The sequence below is a fragment of the Notamacropus eugenii genome, chromosome 2 (assembly GCF_028372415.1).
Source record: "Notamacropus eugenii isolate mMacEug1 chromosome 2, mMacEug1.pri_v2, whole genome shotgun sequence".
NCBI classification, from domain to species: domain Eukaryota; kingdom Metazoa; phylum Chordata; class Mammalia; order Diprotodontia; family Macropodidae; genus Notamacropus; species Notamacropus eugenii.
Window position 1 is genome coordinate 302,263,106 of NC_092873.1, and position 21,508 is coordinate 302,284,613.

General features: G+C 37.6%; 1 protein-coding gene across 1 annotated transcript; it reads left to right on the forward strand.

Annotated features, from left to right (window-relative positions):
* The first annotated feature begins 8,341 nt into the window (after window positions 1–8,341).
* Window positions 8,342–9,316, forward strand: LOC140523938 (olfactory receptor 5V1-like). The gene has a single exon (XM_072638500.1). It carries the CDS (start codon window positions 8,342–8,344, stop codon window positions 9,314–9,316), a length of 975 nt encoding a protein of 324 aa, XP_072494601.1.
* The last annotated feature ends 12,192 nt before the right edge of the window (window positions 9,317–21,508 follow it).

Below are 21,508 nucleotides of genomic sequence, written 5' to 3' on the forward strand. Positions count from 1 at the left end.
CTCTATTTTGGCAGGTATACACTCAGGCATTTTATACTGTCTAGTTATTTTAAATGGTCTAAAACAATATTAAATAATATTACTGACATAGTATAGTTTCTCTATTTTTCACTTTTGATTATATCTATTTTAATTTTGACTTTGTCTAAGATCACGATTACTATCCCTGCTTTTTTTTACATACGAAATTCTACTTCTGCCTTTTTTTTTTAATCTGTGTCTCCCATTATTAAGCTTCCTGAAAGCAACATCTTGTTGAATTGAAATTTTTAATCTGCTATCCATTTCCATTTTAGGGGTTAATTCATCCCAGTCACAATCTAGGCTATAATTACTTGTTATGTATTTTCCTCCTTCCTATTTTTCCTCACTATCCTCATCCCGTTTATCTTATCCCTCCTCCTCCCTCCTCTGCTTACTTCTACCTGCTACCTATTGTTGAACCTACCCACTCTTCTGAGCCCCTCCCTTGTCCTCTCCACCCACCCTATCCCCTTGCTCTCTTATTTCTTTGTAAATTTAGAAGACTTTTATACCCATCTAGATATACATATTGTTTCCTCATTCACCCATACTGGATGACAATAAGGTTCCAGCACTACCAGCCATCCCACCAGTAGCTTCTTCTGTTTCAGTTTTTCCTTTTATGCCTTATCTGTGTGAGATAATTACTCTTTTTTATTTCTACCTACACAGTTGCATTTTTAGAATTGTCCCATCATACTCAGCTCAGCCCAAGCTTTTCTTTCCAACTACCCAAAGAGTGACAACAATTATAATACTACCGCTAATATTTTGAAATACATGAAGTAAACAATTTGACCTTATTCTTTAACTTATAACTTTAACTTTAACTTATATTTTTCCTGAATGTTACAGGCCAAATTTTCCCTTAAATTCTAGAGTTTGTTTCACAAAAACCGTGAAGTCTTTTAGTCTGTTAAATGTCTTTTTTTTTTTCATTCAGGATTGTACTTAACTTCACTGGCTAAGTTACCCTCCCTCTTAACCCCATTGATTTTGCTCTGTGGAATACAGTATTCCAAGGTATACATCCTTCAACTTAGTAGACAATAGAAACTTAATAAATGTTTAGTGAATTGAGCTTCACTATGCCAGAATTACATAATAAGAGAAGAGCAGAAATGTTGACAAGGAAGTAAGTCCAAAAAGGCTTCAAAGAGGTAATTATAAGGGTCCCTTTGCTCTTAAACATTCTGAGCCTGTGACATGGGGGAAATGGAAAGCCTCGTTGCTTGGGGCACTAAAGAAGAGCTAGTCCAGAGACTCAAGAAAATAACCTCAGGGACCAAAGCCTTTTCTGGCCTCTAGGGATTGATCAGGTTAATACCAAATAACCTGCTTTATAACCTGTAACTCTTCAAGCTGATGTCCTTGATCTCACACAGGAGTAAGCCCTGAGGCAAGGCAAGGACTTAGAGCAGCCAGCAGAGGAGGACCTGAAAAGCCCAAATCCTGTCACTGCAGGCCCAGGAGCAGCAGCTCACTGGCACAGGCTGATTCCTCCTCTGTTCTCAAGACTAAGGCAGGAGCTTTTCATGTTCATGGAGTTCATTTTCTTCCCATTCAAGAAACCACAACTTCTTCTTTGTGTTCTGCACATGGTTTCTTTCAACTGTTTTCTTTGTTGTTTTTTTAAGAAAAAAATTCCAAAGCAAGAGGTAAGCCATATTTCTTTGATTGATGTGTAACATCCCAATTTGTTCTGATTTTCATAAAACAATTTAATTCTTTACCTTAATTTATCCATGGGCAAAAGAATGTTCTTACCCCAGACTAAATCAAGGAAGAATGAGGGCCATCAAATTTATTTTCAGCAGGGCTTATGTAAGGTAAAACGTGATTGTTTTAATGAACAAAACAGTCAGATCAGCAAAATACCATGATGCCATTGTGGATGGTAGAGCAGAATGATCAGTGCATTGTTAAGATGAGGCTGCCCAGCATGGGGGATGCTTTGCAGGGAGCAGAGAACCGGGGAGAAAGACCTGCTTTGGGGCTGCTACAATAGTGCAGGCAAACACTTGGTGGTGAGGGCCCATGCGAGCCATGAGAACAGCAGGGAAAATGGGAAGGACAAATGTGAGAGATATTTCAGAGGGGATTGGACAGGAGTTGTTTCCCAACAAAACTGGGAGGGAATAGAAGATTAAACACATAAAACAACTGGTTGCTGTTCCTATTGATCTACCTCTTGAGCCAATAATTCCATTAAACCAGAAGCTCCAGGGACAGGTTTGTCGGTGAACATGCTCTTTGTGTAGAGACTTACCCTGCTCTACTTCCCTACCCAAGCCTGCAGACCTACCCCAACTGCTCAGAATTCAGCAGGAGATCGCTTTTAGCCTTGGAGGCAATTTATTGTCTCTACATAATACAGATACAGGAACACTTTAGAAAAGAGAACATACCCCTTAAGAAGGGCACCCCAAATAACCAAAGAAATATTTGAATTGTAAAGAACATCATCCCATTCAATCTTCACTGTATTTTACATATGAGGAAACTCAGAACCAAAGGGTTAAAGATGAGTTGTGCAAGGCCACCTGATCCGTAAGTGGAAGACTAGAATCCAGGTCTTCTGGACAAATGAAGTGAATGAGCTAGAGTAGAGGTACTGTCAAGAAGCAGGGATTGTAACCCAGGCTTTCAGTGACTGAAATCATCAGGGTTTCATGATTTTCTCCATTGAGACCCAGAAGCCCTCTAAGTGAAGCAATGAAATCAGATGTTGAGACTTGCACAGGGAAGAATAATTATAGATGATTATTAGTGAAGCGGAAGGATGTAAGGGAGTGAAGAGTAGGAACTTCAACTGGCAAACCATGTAGGTAAGGCTAGATAGAATAAAAACAAAACCATAGGGAATGAGTTGCATTGGGAGAATAGAAGAATGTCAAGGGACTACAGACTTTGATAAGAGCAAAGAGTAGATTCACTGTGAGTGTCAGAGGAGAGATGGAAAGGGAGGAGAGGTTGGTCATGGCAAAATTTCAAAATGCCAGATGTTACATGAGAAACAGCTTCAGATTTGCTGAAGTCTTCCAGGTGATCCTATAGGTCTAAAGCTAAAGAGAGGGTCAGGTTGTTTAAAGAAGTCATCAATAAGTCCCTGAGATTGATAGCGGGGGAGAAGAAGGACAGGGAGATGCTCATAGATTCACTAAGAAACTTGAGAGAGTGACTTGGAAGAGGTAGATGCCAGCACAAAGAATGGGGAGAATGTCATGCTCTAATGGTTGTGACCCCATAGATTTGGGAGTTCCTTCCAGGGATACAGATTGTAACCCACCCTTGCCTGCTCATCCTGTGCTGCTCTTGTCTATGTCATCCTGAAAGCCTGAATCCACCCAATGTACCAGAAACTGTCCTCCTTTTCTCCTGACATCTGAGTGCAGATCCCTTTGGGGCACTCTCACTGTCCACCTCTCATCCCTCATTCTTCCTACATGCCAAGCCCATCTTTTCTTCCTGTGAAAAGATTCTTTGATGATATTTACATCTGTTCTCTTTCAGAGTTCCTCATTGGTGACATGTTGTACTCTCCTTACCATGCACTTTCCATTATCCTCCAAGAGATGCTTATCTTGAGCTTTTGGGGGTCAATGGTGATCCAGTGTTCCCTGCCATACAGCAACACTAGTACAACATTTGCATTGAAAAGAGTGGAATTTGCTCTTATCAGAAGCTTGAGGTCATTTGAAGTGCTTTACAATTCCCTGAATGTAGATGAACACACTCTGCTCCTCCTTCTCAATATGACACAGCTCATGGTCTACCTGCATTGCCTGTGCTAGATTTATGTACTACTGGAAAGCCTTATAGGATGTCCATTTAGATTGATGCCATCATTTAGATGATAGACATTTTTCATCTGTTGGTCTGTGATAATAACAATAGCTAACATTTATATAGCAATAGTATGTGCCTTAGAAGTACTTGATATGTCTTCATCCTCACAGCAACCCTACGAGATATGTGCTACCAATATTATTGTTTCAGTTTTGTAAATGAGGAAACTGAGACTCAGAGAAGTTGACTTTCCCAGTTCAGATGAGGTCACACGGGTTGTATCACTTCTCTGCTCAAGTGTGAGGGTCAGAATGTGAACCCAGGTCTTCTGGTTTCAATTCAAGAACCCATGTTGGCTCCAGCTCTTGTCATGTTTCTTGCTCTCCAATTCCCATTTCCATCAAGAGAGGAAATATGCTCTTATAATCCATTCTTAGAGAATTCTATTTGTTAGGGAAATCTTTTCTAAACTGAACTGATTTATGCTTCTCTATGACTTGTACCCAGGGGCTCTTTTTTGTTATCTATATGTTGAGTTTGATTTTAATTGCTAAAAACTCATTTTCTAGAAGCTATGAGATAGAGTGCATAATACCCCAATATGACTGGTTTCTTGCACAGATATTTTGGAGTGACTGATTGCCTCTCTTATTTTTGACTCACACTCTAAACGTTTTTCCTTCAATATTTTTGGCTCAAGACTCCAGGGGTATTGGGATCCTTGTCAAAATTTCACTGTGTCCCTCCAATCACCTCTCTGCCATGCCCTTGAGCCTGGCTCTCTCTCCTTCTTCCCCTTCCCCTTCCCATAAATAAGGTGATTATGTTGTTGCCCAACAGGCAATTCATAATTACAGAGTAAAGAGTTTGGGTAACCACAAGCCCTATGCCCTCCTCCAGTTCAACAAGACTGAGGGAAAAGATAAAGCAACATAAACACTGCTTCTGAAAAATCCCTCAAAGGGAGACATGGAATGGAGGTCTGTGTCCCCTAAAGAGGGACATAGAGTAAAGAGTACATACAACATCAGTGATGAGATGTACAGGATGAGAAGTGCTAAGGGCTGTCTGAATTTCCTTTCCTTCATATTTGTAGGTACATCTCTTGGTGGTTTGCAGAATTTGTTGCTTGTCACTGGAATTGTTAATTTTACCCATTACATATCTTGGAGTTCAAAGCCTAGATTGTTATGGTTGTTTTGGGGAGATCTATGGATTCTTTCAATTAGTGCTTTGTTTTCTGCATTCAAAAATTCTGGGGGCATTATTTGTTGCGTAATGGTGTTCAGGTTTTTTGACTTGTCATGTTTTTCAGGGTGGCCTATGAACCTTCAGCTGTCTCTTCAAATCTTGTCTTCAAAATCAATGTGTTTTATTTATATGCAATTCATGTATCATGTATAAAGTTCTCTTACTATTATTCTGTTTTGCTTCTCTTTTTCCACATTGTCTTTTTCTTCAGTACATTTGCATTCCTCATCAATTATTTCTTCTTGCACTTCTTCGGAGAGACTTACGACTATAGATTCAGGATATAGGTTTCAGAGTCACTTGCATTGGCAGAGTTGAAATCAAATGATTGAATGAAATTTTCATGGGAGAGAGAGAAGAGAAGTGGGTCAAAGTCAGACCTTTGAAGGCTACTTTCCTTCAGACATCTGTAAAGAATATAGAAGAAGTGGTTAGAAAGGGATGTGAACTAAGAGAATGTGATAGCTCTGAAACCAAAGCTTGGAGAAGCCGCATGGAGTCATAGAAAAGGGTTTGACCTTGGAGTGAGAGGATCTGGGTTCAGATCTGTTGCTTGCTATGTCACCTTGGGCAAATTATTTAAGCCCTCTGGCTGCCAATTTCCTCCTCCATAAAATTAATTAGACTAGCACACCTCCAGCTCTCTACAGGTTCTAAATGTAGACTTCTAGGAGCCTCTCTAAAATGAAATGTCCTGAATGTGGTGTGATGAGGACTGTTCCCCTTTCTAGGAGAACCATATCAAGTTGTCCCATATATAATTATTCGTTTTTAAATTGAAATCAGAGTGGACAAAATGTTCCTCCATTGTACTTCCCTTTAGGGTATCTGTTGTCAACACGATTTGGCTGAAGGGACCATTATTTGGATGCAATGTGGCCATTCCTACGTTCTTATATTCTCTTGAAGTACAAGGAGGTCACAAGCTTAAACAAGTGGAGAACCACCTTAATAATCATAGCACAGTTTCTGTCCTCACTCGTCAATGTGCTCACCTGCTTTCCCAAGCATCTTGTCTTGATCTGTGCCTCTCATTTCAGATCCAGATGGGATGAAGTCAAATTTCTTTTCAGCAGTGAATGATCCACTCTGGACAGTGTATAAAGGTCAGCCCTCTCTAACAATTCTGATAGATATGTCTAAAGTTTGAGTTCATCTCAAATGATTTAAGTGAGATGATGCAGTGAGCAGGGCCACATTGCCAAAGCATTTGTATTTCATTTGCTATGAGGCAGTTTCCTTCCTATAGGCTACCACCTAATTACATCCTTTAAAGAAGCATGAATGTAATACTCATGACATTCCATTATTCACTCCAATGAAGAGAGATCATGGGTATTCAAAATCAAAACCACCAGGGCCTGTACAAGGACACAAGACTATGTGCCTGCATCCCCAATCAGAGAAGTCTGAAGGATACTTGACCCTTTGATTCTAAAGGCTACATGGTGTCATTTCCCTTCAAGCTCAGTTTATGAGCCACACAAGAAACTCAGTCTCATTCTTTTATAGCCCACCTTCATCACCTATAGCCCACCTTACAAATGATCTTTGATTGTTCCCTCAAACTAAATTCACCCTAAAAGAATGAAGATTTGTCACCATCAAGGATCTTTTAAAGCAATCCTAGAGGCTCAGGAGGCAATTCCCAAAGAGAAGTTCCCTAGAAGTTTTGAATAGTGGCCGCATTGTTGGAATAAGAAGGAAACATGTTTTTTATTAAGTGCCTACTTTGTGCCAGCCACTCAGCTAAGGGCTTTACGAATTTTATCTCATTGGATTCTCACAACAACCCTGGCAAGTAAGCGCTATTATTATTCCATTTTATAGTGAACAAACTGAGTTAGAGGTTAAGTGATTTGCCCAGATAGTTTCTTAAACCCAATTTGATTTCAGGTCTTCCTGATGTAACACCCAGCACTCTATCCCTTGCACTAAGTTCCTCAAAATATAAATATATAAAGTATAAACCCGAAAATTCTCAAGGTGACTGCTTTGAAGACATGAATGTCATCTGGTGTGCTTGTTAAAAAACCAGCCCCACTGCTGTTTGACCTTATACAGGCAGATGGAGCCAACTGTAGGCAAAATTTGCCAAGGAGGCAAAGTTTGTAAATAATTCACTTCCTTGACTTCTCTCTTCCCTTCCATCTCCTACTTTCTGCTCTCATGACTGTTCCACCCTAGATCACCTTTCCTCAATCATTAGCCTTCCTTACCCCATCCCCTGGGGTAAGTGTTTGCCACAGTTCCCTGCATGAAAATGAGTTTTGAAGAGACTAGAGATCTTTACCCCTGAGAACAGATTTATGTGGGACATGATAATGTAATGGCAAATGTGTGTGTTGGCTCTTATTCCATATGCCCCAATAACGTATCACCACGTATTCATGTCACCATGAGCCACTATCCAGTGAGGCCCAGGAGGCTGTGCCCTAGCTAAGGTAGAATAGTTTGTATTGTATTTGCCGACAATTGGTTAGACTGAGTCTACATCAAATCTGACTTCAGCTACTTACTGTGCAACTTGTGGTCACAGAAGGAGATAAAACAAAGAAAGCAGGATTATTGGACAGTGTTTTTTAATATTTATATCCTCAGTGCTTGGCACATAGTAGGCACTTAATAAATATTAATTGACTGACTGAATGTCAGACCCACAGAGACTTGGGATAAAATAGCAGTCAGTCCATCAGTGAGCCCAGTGCAGAGGGGTCAGCAAGTATCAGTGAAGCACTTGAGGAGAGAGCTCCAAATCCATCATTTGAGGATTCCAGTTCAAGCCAAATTTCCTTCCTTGGTATTCACAAAAGTCTCCCATCCTAAAGCTTTCTGAAGAATTTAGAAATCTATTGTGAGACATGGCACGCCCACATCAAAGAAGGTGCTCTCTGTGCTCTTTAAGCAAAGCAGCATTAAAGCAGTTCAAAAGAAACATGAGATGCACAAATTTAGAGAATCCACCCCAAATGTTCCCATGAAGCATTTGTGCTCAACCTGTGGTAGAACATTGTGAGCTCTCATGGGTCTGATCAGTAACATTCAGACACACTATAACTTGACTTTAATATAATGACGTCATTTTGGTCCTAAAGACAACAACCATCCATATGAGTATGTGTATGTCCATCTTGACCCTTTCTATGCTCTCTCTGTTCTGGGTTAAGTACATCCCAATGATTCCTGTAGCCAATGTATAGTGAAGGGAATTGAGATAGAGGAAGGGGATAACTCCCTCCTCCCCCAAATAATGGCATCTTGTATTTTCATTGCAGCTATGAAGGACATTAAAGAAATGGGAAACCAAACAGTTGTTACTGAATTCATCTTCCTGGGATTTTCCAACTACCCAGAACTGCAGGGATTGTTTTTCCTGGTATTTTTAGTTGTATACCTGGTAACTCTCCTGGGGAACTTTCTCATATTAACAGCAATCAGAATCAACCCTGTTCTTCATACTCCTATGTATTATTTCCTCAGCAACTTGTCCTTCCTGGACATCTGCTATACCTCCACCACTGTCCCCATCATCCTGGTGAATCTCTTCCAAGAGAAGAAGACCATTACCTATGAAGGCTGTGTATCTCAGCTGTTCTTCCTTGTTTCTTTTGCAGGTTCTGAGTGTGTCCTCTTGGCTGCTATGGCTTATGACAGATTTATAGCCATTTGCCATCCATTACGTTACCCAGTTCTCATGAGCAAGAGGGTCTGTGCCTACTTAGCAGCTGGGTCCTGGTTGTGTGGGTTAGTGAATTCTTTGACACACACAGGCCTCACTACAACTCTCACTTTGTGTGGTCCTAACCAGATCAGTCATTTTCTCTGTGATATCCCCCTACTCCTGAAGCTCTCCTGCTCAGATACTTCAGTCAATGAGGTTGCTCTCTATGTGTCCAGTGCCATCATTGGTCTGAGCCCCTGCCTCTTCACTGCTGTGTCCTATATACTCATTATCTCTGCCATCTTGAAAATCCAGTCTGCTCAGGGGAGGAAAAAAGCTTTCTCCACCTGTGCCTCTCACCTCACAGTGGTGGTTATCTATTATGGAACTGGCAACTTCAACTATGATCAACCCAGCTCAGGCTACTCTCTGGATGTGGACATCCTGGTCTCTGTCCTCTTCTGTATTGTCACTCCCATGTTAAATCCTATCATCTACAGCCTGAGAAACAAAGAAGTCAAAGTTGCTTTGAGGAAACTATGTAAAGGGTATATTTTACCCAGTGATTCCAGTGTTCAAATCAGTTCTTAACCTACAGTTCATGAGGTTGATTTAAAAATATTTATTAATTGTATTCTCAATACAATTGATTTCCTTTGGAATTCTGTCTTTTACACATTTAAAAACATTATTTAAAAACATTATCCATTCTATTTTCTCCAGTTCTCTCATTTTTACCTTTAATGTGGACCTATCTACTGGTTATTTCCTCAGATGCCTGCATGCCAGTTTCTTTCCACCTGCAAAAAACCCTCTATAAACCAATAGCTATACCCCAAATCTCTCTTCCTTTGTGGCTAATCTGCTTAAGAAGGCCACCTAAAATCAGTGCTTCCATTTCCTGTCCTTTCGAACTCTGTAAATTCTCTAGAATTTGCTTTCTGACCTCATCATTCAACTGAAACTGCTCTCCAAAGTTATACATGATCCCCTACTTGCTAAATCTAATGTCCTTTTCTCAGGCCTCATCTGCAGACTTGCTGGTGTTGATCACACTCTTCTCAATACTTGCTTCTTTCTAGGTTTTCCTGACACTGTCTTCTCCCAGTACTCCTCCCACCTAGCTTATCAATCCTTCTCTGTCTCCTTTGCTAGACTGTTTTTTAGGTCTTGCCCAACCTTGAGATCCCCACAGGATTCTCTCCTGGACAGTCTTCCCTTTTTTCTCCATACTATTTCACTTGATGATTTCTGCTTCCACAGACTCAATTATCATCTCTCTGCTGATGATGTTTAAATTCTTTTCTCTTGAACTAAACTTCTCTGCTGGCTTCCAGTCTCATATCTCCAACTCCCTATTAGACATCTTGAACTGGATGTCCCATGGACATCTTAAACTCAACATGTCCAAAATTGAACTCAGTCTTCCCTCTAAATCCTTCTTTCTCCCTAACTTCTCTTTACTATTGAGGGTACCCCCATCCTCCTAGTCACCCAGGATCACTATCTAGGTGTGATTCATGACTCCTTACTCTTCCTCCCTATATCTACTCTGTTGCCAAGGATGAAGATCATTCCATCATGATATCATTTGCATATGTTCCTTCTCTCTTCTGACTCTTCTACCTTACTGATAGCAGACCCTTACTAACTTATGTCTGGATTACTCCATAGTCTGCTGCTATTTGGCCCCTCTCTATTACAGTCTGTCCTTCACTCAGATAATCAAAGTGATCTTGCTAAAGCACAGATCTGACAGTCTCACCCCCTTGCTCAACAAATTCCAGTGGCTCTGTAACCCCATGAGGATCACATATAAAATGGTCTGTTATTCAGAGTCTTTCATAACCTGCTCTTCCTCACCCTTAGCCTTCTTACTTTCCATCATTTACTCTGTGATCCAGTGGCACTGGTTTTCTTAGTGTTCCTTGAGAAAGACAATCTATCTCCTGACTCCTTGCATTTTCACTGGTCATAGATTCCCCCATGCCTGGAACACTTTCCCACCTCATTTCCACGCATTGTAAGTACTTAAAAAAAGGTTTATTGACTAAGAAGTGGGTCCATAGGCTGCATCAGTTTGCTAGAGGGGTCCATACCACATAAAAAGATGAAAAACACCTACTCTACATCAATATATCTCCTCCTATATAAATTGATTCCTACAGTAGGAATAACAGAAGATTTGAAGAGGTACAAACCTAGAGAGTTATACAATAGCACATGACTGTGAGTTTCAATTAGATGCTGCTTGAGAGCAAGAACTGAATTTGTTTTGGTTTTTGCCCTTCCTCTGATATTTCTAGCCCTTAGCATAGTGCCTGGTACATAATAAATCACTAGTGAAGAAGCAACTTTAATCTTGATGTGTTTGAGAGAAAGTTGGGGGGTGGGTCTTCTTAATAATTAGAATTTTTGAAAAGTGGAGTGGTTAAATAATTATGATATGCAATAACAAATGTGAAGTGAATTTTTAAAACTACTGATGTTGAGGGGGAAAGATTTTTACTAACTGGGAGTCTGTGGATCCCTAACACACTGTCCTGTGATATTTACATTTTGGGAATCTATATGTCTAAAAAATTACACATTTCAGTGTTATCGTTCTACAATATCTTCTGAAGAGTGCTATTTCTGTATTTCTATTTTGTCTGTGATATTAACATAAGTTCTTAATATGTTTGGAAGCTTTTGACTTTTTACATGACAGTCTCAGATAATTTTCATCCTTGAATATGTGCAAGGAAATATGCCTTCCTACCACATGGCAGGTACTACATCATTTACAGAACTGAGGACTCTACATGTGCCTCATACTGCCTTATGGCAGCAGTGAAGGGTCAAGAATGCCAACAAGGGAAGAGGTCTAAACAGGAGAAGCCAGGAACAAGACCCAGGTGATCAGGGCTAGATAAGTTCCATTAGTCAGAAAAGGTATGAATGAGGGAAGGAAGAAAGAAAAGAAGAAAGGGATGAATGAGAAAGCATTTTAGCAAGGATTTACTATGTGTCACCCATTTTGCTTAGTCCTGGGGATAAATATAAAAAGAGACACTGTTCTTGCTTCAAGGAGCTTACATTGTTACAAGGGAAGACAACATTTATAGGCAAGTGGTAACTAGGCAGGGAAAGAAAGGTAGGAAGGGATTGGGGTAGGACATGGGCAGCTCTGCATGTGGCAGACAGAGGATGAAATGGCCTGGATTAGATAGATGGATGGCTAGGTGACTAGTGCATACCCATTAGTTCAAAACAAAAAGAGAGGAAAAATTGGTTTTATTATGAGGTCTTTTTTTCCATTAAGGGCTGAGAATGAAATTTTTCTAAATGAAAAGAACCATTCTCAGCCACTATTATTGAACACTGAACGGATTTGAAAATTAGATTTTGCCGCAGACTTGATGTTTCTTAATGAATTCAGGGATAGCTTGGTGTCCCATGGAGGGCCTGGAGGCAGGAAGGCTCATCTCCCTGAGTTCAAATCTGGTCTCAGACACTTACTGTGTGATCCTGGGCAAGTAATTCACTGAACCTGTTTGCCTTCATTTCCTCATCTATCAAATGATCCAGAGAAGGAAATGGCAAACTACTCCAGTATCTTTGCCAAGACAACCCCAAATGGGGTCGTGGAGAGTCAATCACAACTGAAATGACTGAACAACAACAATGAATTCAATATGAAAACAGCACTTATTTGTGAAATTTATACCACAGTAAAATCAATTGAGTGACAACTAACATTGTTTGAATCACAAGTAATGTCAAGCTACTTTATTCATTTCCATTGCTGTCAAAAATTAAGACAAGTAAGATTAAACTTTAAAATGTGTGAATACATTGTTCTCCCTGCAGAATCCAGTTATTAATATTTACCAGCACATTGTTTTAGACATTGCTTGAGCTCAGAGTTGGGGACGGTGTGCAATGGAAGACCCAGGGAATGAAATCATCACTAGACTTAGCCCTGGTAACTGTAGGCTAAAACAGAAATAATGATGATGTTAACTAGTGTATACACACATATACAGATCAAGCGCCTTAAGATTTGCAAAGTGTTTTATATCCATTATGTCACATGTAACAGTGTATTTGTGTAAACATTATATATAACACATGTATTATATATGTATAATCAGGTCCCATCTATGACACAATACAATTCAGAAAAAGATAAGAATATTGAAGAGGACATAATAAGTTAAAACTTCTTTGAAAAATGTACTGCCAAGAATATTATTGATCTAAAATGCTGGCTGTGGTACTGAAGTGGGAAGGGAAGATTTCAAATAACACATTCATCTGGTTGAGGAACAGGCAAGGTCAAAGATCTAGGGAGGTGAAGACAAAGAAACAGAAACCAGCAATTTATGTTAATTTAAGGAATTTTGAGTAGGTGGTAATCAGGAGTGACAGGGAAAGCTTGTGGAAATAGACAAGTATCAAATTTCTATAAGCAAAATTCATCTCAGGGACAAAATATAAACTTGAAAGGAGGATATAAAAATCAAGATAAAAGAAATAAATGGAAAGAGATGTAAATTCAACAAGTATAACCACAAACATACCTGGATTTTAAAATTCAAGAAAAAGAAAGAGAACAGGAGAATGGATAAGAAAATAAGGGCCAGGAATTTGTTGTATATAAGTAACACATCTGAAAAATAAAACTACACACAAAATGAACATGGGAGAGTGGAACAAAATTTAATTTGCACAAAATGATATATGGTATCTAAATTCATAAAGGTGAACAGATAGAATACAAACAACAAAAAAGTAATCCACAGGTGATTAATACATCTCATAGAGTAATAGAAATCTAACAGAAAGAGAAATTAAAAGGCAACTGTAAACTCATTTAACCATATGACAAGTTACATTTGAAAGATTAGTGTTGATGTAAAGATTTAAGATTTTGGGATAAGAATTTACTATTTGGTAAAATTTGTTGGTAATATTGGAAAGCAATCTGGCAGAAACTAGGTATAGACTAATATCTTACAACATTTACTAAAATAAGGTCAAAATGGACACATGGCCTAGACATAAAGAGATATCATAAGTAAATTAGAACATGGAACATATTTCATATTGTCCGGTCATTTTAGTAGCATCTGACTCTTCATGGTCACATTCTGGATATTTTTTGCAAAGATACTATGGTGGATTTCCATTTTCATCTCTAGCTCATTTTTACTGATGAGGAAACTGAAGCAAACAGGGTCAAATGACTTGCCCAGGGTCACATATCTATGGAATGTATAAAAATGGATTTGAACTCATAAACAGGAGTCTTACTGATTCCCAACCCAGTTCTCTATCCACTGTGCCACCTAGCTTCCCATAGAAAGTATTACCTATCTGATTTATAAATAGGAAAATTTATGAATAACGAGATAGAAAGCTTTGTGAGATGTAAAATGGATTATTTTGATCCCATTAAATTACAAAGGTAACCAAGATTAGAAGGAAAGCAGAAAAATAGGGGAAAAAATTATTGAGTTTCTCTGAAAACAGCCTCATATCTCAAGTATGGGGAGAAACTTGTCAAGTTTGTAAGAATATGAATCACTTCCCATTTGGTCAATGGGCAAAGAATACAAACAGGCAATTTTGGAAGAAGAAATCAAAGCTATATGTGGTCATGAAAAATACACTGTAAATCATTATTGATTAAAGAAATGCACATTGAAATAGCTTTCAGATACTACCTCAAACCTATCAGATTGGCTAAAATGAATGAAGGGGAAAATGACAAGTAGGGAGGGGAAGTGGAAAGATTGGGAGTATTGCTCTCTATTTTGGAGAGAAATCTGAAATTGTGCCCAAAGAATTACAAAACTGTGCATATCTTTGACCCAATGATTCCACTATTAGGTCTGTTTCCCAAGCGATTGAGGGGTAAAGGAAAAGGACTTGTATGTTCTAAAATATTTATTTCAGCTCTCTTTGTGGGGGCAAAGTGCTGGAAATTGAGGGGAGACCCATCATTTGGGGGTATAGGATCATGATGAAATACTACTGTGCTGTATAATAAACAGATTGATTCTAGAAAAATGTGAATGACTTGAATGAAATAATGAAGAGTGAAACAAGCAGAACCAAGAGAATGTTGTACACAGTAATAACAATACTATTCCAAAAGTAACTGAAAATGACTAACCTACTCCGAGTAATATGAATATTAAAATCAACTATAAAGGACCTATGAAGGAGTATGCTATCCATCCCCAGAGAAAAAACTGATATGTGGAAGCATATATTGTATGGTTTTACATACATGTATATATACATGTGTATGTGTGTGTGTGCATGTGTGTGTATATATACCTGTGTCAAATATTGGCCTTGTGTAGTGCAGGGCTGAAAGAGAAGGAGGGAGACAGATCAGAACTCAAGATGTAACAAAAAAAATAAATCAAATTTTTAAAAAGAAGAAAGATGAATGCCATTTTCTGAATGGATGATGAACATAGATTTTCTCAGCATATCATTGTACCTTTACAAAAGTAGGCAATGGAAAAAGAAAAACTAAAAGTACATATAAAAAATCAGAAATATCAGGTACATCCTTTTGGACCACATAAAGCAATAAAAGTTGATTCTTAATTCAGGCAACAGAAGCCAAACATTGAGACTTAATAATGACATCATGAATGAATGGATCAAAGTACAAATCACAAAAACAATTAATGATTGTGTTAAAGAGAGTAATAATAATGATACAACACATCATAAGTTATAGGGTTCACATAAAACAGTGGCTAAAAATATATCAATAAACTTTATGAAAAGAGGATTAATAAACAGAACATGTGATTATATTTTTAATTAATTGATTTTTAGTTTTCAACATTCACTTCCACAAGATTTTTTGAGTTCCAAATTTTCTCCCTATCTTTCCCCTCAGTCCACCCCAAGACAGCATGCATTCTGATTACCCCTTCCTCAAATCTGCCTTCCCTTCTATCACACCCCTCCCTTCTCTTATCCCTTTCCCCTCTATTTTCTTATAGGGCAAGATAGATTTCTATACCCCATTGACTGTCTTATTTCCCAGTTGCATGTAAAAACAATTTTTAACCTATGTTTTTAAAACTTTGAGTTCCAGCTTCTCTTCCTTTCTCCCTCCCTTCCCACCCACCCTCATTGAGAAGCAAGCAATTCAATATAGGTTATACCTGTGCAGTCATGCAAAATACTTCCATAAGTCAAATTGTAAAAGACTAACTACATTTCCCTCCACCCTATCCTGTCCCCCCATTTATTCTATTCTCTCTTCTGACCCTGTCCCTCCTCAAAAACTTTTATTTCTAATTACCCCCTCCTCCCACTTGCCCTCCCCTTATGTCACTCCACCCCACCCCACTTATCCCCTTCCCCCCCTACTTGGATGTAGGGTAAGATAGATTTTCATACCAAATTGAGTGGGCATGTTATTCCCTCCTTAAGCCAAATCTGATGAGAGTAAGATTCAATCTTTCCCTCTCACCTCCCTCCTCTTCCTCTCCATTGAAAAAGCTTCTTCTTGCCTCTTTTGTGCAAGAGATAATTTACCCCATTCTATTTCTCCCTTCCTCCTCCCAATATATTCCTCTCTCACCCCTTAATTTTATTTTTTTAGATATCATCCCTTCATATTCAACTCACCCTGTGCCCTCTATCTATATGTATATAATCCCTCCAATTACTCTAATACTGAGAAAAGTCTTAAGAGTTACAAGTATTATCTTTCCATGTAGGAATGTAAACAGTTCAACTTTAGTAAGTCCCTTATGATTTCTCTTTCCTGTTTACTTTTTCATGCATCTCTTGATTCATGAATTTGAAAGTCAAATTTTCTTTTTTTTTTCTGTTTGTCTTTCTTTTTCATTCAGCCTTCTCCATTACTTAAAATTAAATTATTTTATTTGTTTTCAGTGTTCAACAATCACTTCCATATATCTTAGATTTTTTTCCCCTCCCTTCCATTCATTTCCCTCTCCTTCCCTACTCCCTCCCTTAGACTGCGTACAATCTTATATAGGTTTTACACATACATTCCTATTAAATACATGTTGCATAGAAGAATTAAAATGAACAGGAGAAACCATAAAACAAAACAAAACATAATACAAAAGATCATGGTCTGCTTCTATCTGCAATCCAACTCCATAGTTCTTTTTCTGGATGTAGAAGGAGTTTTGCCTCAAATCCATTGGAAATTTTTGAAGTCCATGCATTGCAATGAAGTATTAAGTCTACAAGAAAAATTCCTTGCACACTGTGCTTGTTGCTGTATAAAAAGTTCTCCTGGTTCTGCTCCTTTCACTCAGCATCAGTTCATATAAGTCTTTCCAGGCTTCTCTGAAGTCTTCCTGTTCATCGTTTCTCATAGCACAATACTATTCCATTACATTCATATACCACAAGTTGTTCAGCCATTCCCCAAATGATGGGCATCCCCTTAATTTTCAGTTTTTGGCCAACACAAAGAGAGTTGCTATAAATATTTTTGTACATATGGGGCCCTTTCCCATTTTTATGATTTCTTGGGGATACAGTCCTAGAAGTTGTATTGCTGGGTCAAAGAGTATGCATACTTTTGTAGCCCTTGGGCATAGTTCCAAACTACTCTCCAGAATGGTTGGATTAGCTCACAGCTCCACCAACAATAAATTAGTGTTCCAACTCTCCCACATCTTCTCCAACATTTATCATCTTCATGTTTTGTTATGTTAGTCAATCTGATAGGTGTGATGTGGTATCTCAGAATTGTTTTGATTTGAATCACCCTAATCAATAGTGATTTAAAGCATTTTTTCATATTACTATAGATAGCTTTAATTTCTTCCTCTGAAACCTGCCTGTTCATATCCTTTGACCACTTATCAATTGAGGAATGACTTGTATTCTTGTAAATTTGACTCAGTTCTCTGTATATTTTAGAAATGAGGCCTTTATCACAGACATTAGCTGCAAAAATTCTTTCCCAGTTTTCTGTTTCTCTCCTAATTTTGTTTGCATTGGGTTTATTTGTGCAAAAACTTTTTAATTTAATGTAATCAAAATTATCCATTTTGCACTTAATGATGTATTCTATATCTTGTTTGGTCAAAAATTTCTCCATTCTCCATAAATCTGATAAATACACTATTCCTTGCTCCACTAATTGGTTTGTAGTATCAATCTTTATACCTAAATCATGTACCCATTTAGACTTTGTTCTTGTATACAGTGTCAGGCATTGGTCTATGCTCAGTTTCTGCCACACTGTTATCCAGTTTTCCCAGCAATTTTTATCCAACAGTGAGTTCTTATGCCAGAAGCTGGGATCCTTGGGTTTATCAAACAGTAGATTGCCATAATTATTGACTACTGTTTCTTAAGTACCTAACGTATTCCACTGGTCTACCCCTCTGTTTCTGGGCCAGTACCAAGTGGTTTTGATGATTGCTGCTTTATAATACAATTTGAGATCTAGTAGGGCTAGGCCACCTTTCCTAGAATTTCTTTTCATTAGTTCCCTTGATATTCTGAACCTTTTGTTCTTCCAGATGGATTTTGACATTATTTTTTCTAGCTCTAGAAAATAATTATGTAGTAGTTTGATTGGTATGGCACTGAATAAGTAAATTAATTTAGGTAGAATTGTCATTTTTATTACATTAGCTTGGCCTACCCAAGAGCAATTGAAGTTTTTCCACTGACTTTATTTGTGCAAAGTGTTTTGTAATTATGTTCAGATAGTCCCTGGGTTTGTCTTGGCAGGTAGACTCTCAGAATATTGTCTACCCTAGCTGTCAATGGGATTTTTCTTTCTATCTCTTGCTATTGGGCTTTGTTAGTAATATACAGAAATGCAGATGATTTATCTGGATCTATTTTGTAGCCTGCAACTTTGCCGAAGTTGTTTATTATTTCAAGTAGCTTTTTTTTTACTTGATTCTCTGGGATTCTCTAAGTATATCATCTTATAATCTGCAAAGAGTGTTAACTTGGTTTCTTCTTACATATTCTAATTCCTTCAATTTCTTTTTCTTCTCTTATTGCTACTGCTAGCATTTCTAATACCATATTGAATAACAGTGGTGATAATGGACATAATTGTTTCACTCCTGATCTTATAGGAAATGCTTCTAGTCTGCCCCATTTCATATATGCTTGCTGGTGGTTTTAGGTAGATACTGCTTCTTATTTTATGGAAAGTTCCATTTATTCCTATGCTTTCCAGTGTTTTCAATAGGAATAGGTGCTGTATTTTGTCAAAAAAAAATTTCTGCATCTGAGATATCATTATCTGAGATAATCATGTGGTTTGTTAGTTTTTTTGTTGATATGATCAATAATACTAATAGTTTTCCTAATATTGAACTAGTCCTGCATTCCTGGTACAAATCATACCTGATCATAATGTATGAGTCTCATAATAAGCTGCTGTATTCTTTTTGCTAAAATCTTCTTTAAAATTTTTTAAATTAATTTAAATTAAATTAAATTAAAATTCTATATTCATTAGAGAAGTTGATCTATAGTTTTCTTTCTCTATTTTGGCTCTTCCTGGTTTAGATATCAGAACCATATTTGTATCATAAAAAGAATTTGGTAGGACTCCTTCTTCCAATTTTCCCAAATATCTATATAGCATTGGAATTAACTGTTCTTTAAATGTTTAATAGAATTCACTTGTAAATCCATCTGGACCTGGAGACTTTTTCCTATGGAGTTCATTGATGGCTTGTTCAATTTCATTTTCTGAGGTGGGGTTATTTAATATTCGATTTTCTCTTCTGTTAATCTGGGCAATTTATATTTTTTTAAAATAATCTCCATCGCATATAGATTGTTGGATTTCTGGGCATACAGTTGGGCAAAGTAATTTCTGATTGTTTTAATTTCCTCCTCATTGGAGGTTAGTTCATACTTTTCATTTTTGATATTGGTAATTTGCTTTTCTTCTTTCTTTTTTTTAATCAAATTGACCAAAGATTTTTCAATTTTATTGTTTTCATAAAACCGACTCTTAGTTTTATTTTTTAGTTCAATAGTTTTCTCAATTTCAATTTTATTAAGCTCTCCTTTGGTTTTCAATATTTCTAATTTGGTATTTACTGGAGGATTTTTAATTTGTTCTTTTTCTAGCTTTTTCAGCTGCATGCCCAATTCATTGATCTCCCCTTTCTCTATTTTATTCATGTAGTCATTCAAAGATATAAAACTTCCCATAAGAACTGCTTTGCAATATCCCATAAGATTTGGTAGGTTGTCTCATTATAGTCATTCTCTTGAATGATGTGGTGGATTGTTTCTATAATTTGTTATTTAACCCACTCATTCTTAAGGATTAGATTGTTTAGTTTCCAATTAATTTTTGGTTTATATTTCCATGGACTCTGATTACACATAATTTTTATTGCACTATGAACTGAGAAGGATGCATTGACTATCTCTGCCTTTCTGCACTGGATTGTGAGATTTTTATGGTCTAGTACATGGTCAGTTTTTGTATATGTGCCCTGTAATGCTGAGAAAAGAAATTCAAATTTTGTATTCAGCTCTGGTTTTTTCATCAAGATTGTTTGAAAGTCCTTTATTTCATTGAATATGCATTTTTTCCCCTGAAGTATTATACTCAGTTTTTCTGGGTAGGTGATTCTCGGTTTTAATCCTAGCTTCTTTGATCTCTGGAATATCATATTCCACATCCTCTGATCCTTTAATGTAGAAGCTGCTAGATCTTGTGCTATCTTAATGGTGTTTCACAATACTCAAATTCTTTCTTTCCAGCTGCTTGAAATACTTTCTCCTTGGCCTAGGAACTCTGAAATTTGGCTACAATATCCCTAGGAGCTTTCCTTTTGGGATCTCTTTCAGGCAGTGATTGGTGAATTCATTCAATGTCTATTTTATCCTCTGGTTCTAGAATATCAGGGCAGTTTTCCTTGATAATTTCTTGAAAGATGATGTCTAGGATCTTTTTTTGATCATGGTTTTTAGGTGGTCCAATAATTTTCAAATTGTCTCTCCTGAATCTATTTTCCAAAGTCCATTGTTTTTCCAATGAGATATTTCATTTTGTCTGCTATTTTTTCATTCTTTGGGGGTTTTTTAGAATTTCTTGATTTTTCATAAATTCATTAGCTTCCATCTGCTCCATTCTAATCTTTAACGAATTATTTTCTTCAGTGAACTTTTGGATCTGCCTTCCCATCTAGCCAATTCTGATTTTTAAGGCATTCTTTTCATTGGCTTCTTGGATCTCTTTTGTCATTTGGGTTAGTCTATTTTTTAAGGTGTTATTTTCTTTAGCATTTTTGGGTCCACTTTAGCAAGCAGTTGACTCATTTTTCATTATTTTCTTACATCACTCTCATTTCTCTTCCCAATATTTCCTCTACTTCTCTCATTTGATTTTCAAAATCCTTTTTGAGCTCTTCCATGGCCTGAGACCAATTCATATTTTTCTTGGAGGCTTTGGATGTAGGAGCTGTGACTTTGTTGCCTCCTTCTGGTTGTATGTTTTGATCTTCCTTGTCACTACAGTAAGATGCTATAGTCTGATTTTTTCCCACTGTTTTTGTTCATTTCCCCAGTCAATTACTTGATTTTTGAGCTCTTTGTCAAGATAATTCTCTGCTTCCAGTGGAGTTGGGGGGGGGGGGGGGGTGTACTGTCAGCTGCTTGATGTCCCCACAATCTGTACACCTAGAGCTCCAGAAACAGCCTCTGCTTCTGCCCTTGCTGCTGCCATGGGCTCCTCCAACCCCTCCATTGCCCTAGGGCTGAGACCAGACCATACTACTC